At 48.5% G+C, this 3,781-nt stretch overlaps 1 protein-coding gene across 6 annotated transcripts in view; it reads left to right on the top strand.

Moving 5' to 3' along the window:
* The window catches only part of CFLAR (CASP8 and FADD like apoptosis regulator), a 63,411-nt gene that overhangs the window by 53,532 nt on the left and 6,098 nt on the right, over positions 1–3,781 (top strand). For 3 of the 6 annotated variants that reach the window (XM_015559140.1, XM_015559146.1, XM_015559141.1), the window contains one exon: positions 1,477–1,987. In XM_015559140.1, coding sequence (XP_015414626.1) covers positions 1,477–1,987 — 511 coding nt within the window. Of the gene's footprint in view, positions 1–1,476; positions 1,988–3,781 lie in introns of those variants that run through there. The other 3 variants (XM_015559142.1, XM_015559143.1, XM_015559144.1) reach the window with 3 other exon arrangements.

Raw genomic sequence — 3,781 nt, 5'->3', positions numbered from 1 at the left:
GCCAGAAGAGAAATTGCGGTTGCTTACTTTCACTTTTATATGTCTCTAGTGCTCGGTGAAGCTTGCAGGGCAAGGAAGTGAAAAGGAGTGGTTGCAGCCGTGGGCCTTTGAATGATTTGGGACTCTCCAGACTGCACATCATTCCCATTTGGTGTAGAGAGTTGGGAATCTGTCAACAGTTTTGTGGTGCCTTCGGTTATATATCTCCCTTGATGCTTTTCTGTGATGCCTAAACCAGCAGAAGATGGGACCCCTCTGTTCCTTGGTGGAAGGAATGTCTGTTCTAATTACTGTTGTGTTGTTTGGTTTGGACTGAATGCAGTGTAGGCTCCCGGAAGACCATTCCCCAGGTGACAAAGAGAGGTGGGCACACAGCCAAGAGACACGGAAACAAAACCCAGAGGAGCTCATGGGCTAATAGTTTGGGTGACAACCTGAATGAGGAGCTGTTTGTTTAGCCTCTGGGCTTGGGACAGACAGTTCTCTGCCCCACAAATGAACTAAAAACTGGAGACATCACTCAAACAAGAAACAGAAACTTAATGGGTGGCTCAAAAGAATGTGGAATTGCCGGGCCGGCATGGCTCAATGGTTGAGTGTTGACCTATGAACCAAGAGGTCATGGTTCGATTCCTGGTCAGGGCACATGCCCAGGTTGCGGGCTCAGTCCCCAGTGGGGGGTGTACAGGAGGCAGCTGATCAATGATTCTCTCTCATCATTGATGTTTTTATCTCTCTCTCCCTCTCCCTTCCTCTCTGAAATCAATAATAATAAAAAAAAATTTAAAAAAAGACTGTGGAAGTTTTGAGCGAGGAAGAAAAAGATGTCTCTCTTTGCTATTAGAACGATAAAACAATTCGGGAGACTGTTTTTATGTCTCCAGTGAAGGTAAACTGATCAGATGGAGAAGAAGTGGACTGGGTAGGGTTCCAAGGCCATAGAAATTTCTGGAATATGGACAAAAAGATTTTTAAAAAGAGAGTAGGAACTGATGTCTGTGGAGCACCAGGAGCTTTATTTGTATTATCTCATGTAATCCTCGCAGCGTTCTCAGAGGGTGGGTCTCATCACTTCCGTTGAAAGCTGGGAAGACCCACTTCCTAAAGAGCATGCCGCCCACAGGTGTGGCAAGGTCAACACACTCGACCTCTACTTTTCCTACTTCCTTCCTCTACGTCTGGAGCCAGGGTCAATCCAGGATTTCTGCAAGCTAGGAGACGACTCTGGGGGCACTGTAAGGAGTCTTGGCCCAGGGTTCCCACTGCTCAGTCAGAGGTCACACTGGGAAGCAGGTCAGGAGGGGAACTGGAGAGTCTGGAAATGGTCACCACTTACATCCTAGGGGCTTCATGTCATCCCCCAGCGACTGGGTGGAGGTGAGAGAACTCGAGACCCACACCACCCTTTCTGCAGCTGTTTGGAGCTGAGCCCTGTAATGTATCCATTCCTATGACCTGCCTGTTTCTTTTCCCCAGACGTTCTTCGGCACACCTTCACTTCCCTGGGCTTTGAAGTCCGGTGTTTCTCGTTTCTGACAATGGACCTTATGATTCAGCATCTTCGCCAAGTTGCCTGTCGGACTCACCACCAAGACAAGGACAGCTTTGTGTGCGTCCTGGTGAGCCGAGGGGGCTCGCAGAGCCTGTTTGGTGTGGATCAGACTCACTCAGGGCTGTCTTTGGATCAGATCAGGAGGATGTTCAGGGGAGATGCATGCCCTTCTCTCTTGGGAAAGCCAAAGCTCTTTTTTATTCAGAACTACGAGAAGTCAGAGAGTCACATGGAAGACAGAAGCCTCCCAGAGGTCGACGGGCTAGCAGCGAGCAACATGGATGCCAATGCCTGGCAGCCTGAGCCCTGCATGGTTCACCCGGAGGCCGACTTCTTCTGGAGCCTGTGCAAGGCAGATTCGTCTCTGCTGGACCGGTGCCCCACCTTATCGTCCCGGTACCTACAGTGCCTCTCCCAGAAGCTGCAGCAGGAGAGGTGAGCCGCCCAGGCCCTGACTGATCCCAGAGCACTAGATCACCACCACCTCAGTGATGGTTCAGCACTAATGGGTGCACAGAGCAGGGATGACTCTGTGTTCCAAGGTGGACACTCAGGGTGCCAGCGGCATTACTGGCCTTTTACATGTATCCTGCATGTGCACAGACAATCCACGTGGGTCATTGTTTGATTCAGTTGCCCCTTGGTGAAGGGGACTGAAGTCACGTGCCAGAGTGCTGCCCGCTGGCTTGAATCACTCACTAAGCAGCTTGTAAAGTATTTAGAAAAGAGCACTTTTCCATCAGTTGGCTCATTTAAAAAAAATATTTTTTAGCCTGACCAGCGTGGCTCAGCAGTTGAGTGTCTACCTATGAACCAGGAGGTCATGGTTCGGTTCCCGGTCACAGCACATGCCCAGGTTGCAGGCTTGATCCCCAATGGGAGGGCATACAGGAAGCAGCTGATCAATGATTCTCATCATTGATGTTTTTATTTCTCTCTCCCTCTCCCTTCCTCTCTGGAATCAATCCCATATAATAAAAGAGAAAAATGCAAATTAACCATCCCTCTGCTATTCCCACCAGCCAATCAGAGTGATTATGCAAATTAACCCGACAAAGATGGCGGTTAATTTGCCTATGCAGGTGTCAAGCGCCCCAGGAGGCAACGGCGGCCATTGCTGGCCCAGGAGGTGAGGCCAGGTGTGCCTAGCCATGCCTGTGGGCTCCCAGGAACTTGCCGACAGAGAGCAGAGAGGAAGAGTGAGCGGAGAGCGAAAGGTTTGGAGGACTTGGCAGAGCAAGAGACTGCTGGACATAGAGCAGAGCGAGAGAGAGGGTGGCATGGAGTGTGCGGCTCCCTCTGTCACCCCAGCTTCCTCATCACAGCTGTGGAAACTGACAGCAGGGAGGAGGAAGTCCTACCCCCACAGAATCAGCTGGAATCAGCTGTTGGTCAGACAGCTCTCAGTGGCCTGACAGCCAGGACTCTCATTCACCTGCATCTCAGACCATGACAGTAGAGAGGTGGGACTATGTCTAAAGAACAACTGTTGATACAACGTAGCTCTGCAGCCGAAAGATGCTGGTGTTGTCAACAGACAGTGTCTGCAGAGCAGCATGCATCTGATCTTGAAAGAAGGCGGCCCCTGCGACAGGATGTATCTGAAACCCAGCTACTGGAAAAACATCACTCTGATGCGGAAAAACACTGGTGTTATCGACAGAAAATGTCTAAAGACCAACGTGCCTTTGAAGTTGAAAAAAGGTGGTGGCAACGACAGAATATGTCTAGAGAACAGTCATCAACAAGTACTACCAATACCGGTAGGAACTGCCTTCTCAGCAAAAATGGAGTACATGATGATGCAATCTTTAAACATAGTTGTGGTGGAATGACTGTTCGATGCGAATTTTGCCTATCACTAAATTCCTCTGATGAAAAACCATCCGATGGGAAATTTACTCGATGTTGTAGAAAAGGGAAAGTCTGTTCAAATGATATACATTTTCCTACCTGGCATATTTAAAAAGATTAATGACAAACGAAGATTCTGACAGTAAAAATTTCATGGAAAATATTTGTTCCATAAATAGTTCTTTTGCTTTTGCTTCCATGGGTGCAAATATTGCATCGCCATCAGGATATGGGCCATACTGTTTTAGAATACACGGACAAGTTTATCACCGTACTGGAACTTTACATCCTTCGGATGGTGTTTCTCGGAAGTTTGCTCAACTCTATATTTTGGATACAGCTGAAGCTACAAGTAAAAGATTAGCAATGCCAGAA

Source organism: Myotis davidii, unplaced genomic scaffold, assembly GCF_000327345.1.
Source record: "Myotis davidii unplaced genomic scaffold, ASM32734v1 scaffold914, whole genome shotgun sequence".
Classification (NCBI taxonomy): Eukaryota; Metazoa; Chordata; class Mammalia; order Chiroptera; family Vespertilionidae; genus Myotis; species Myotis davidii.
The sequence above is the reverse complement of the archived record's forward strand: the minus strand, read 5'-3'. Positions and strand labels throughout refer to the sequence as shown.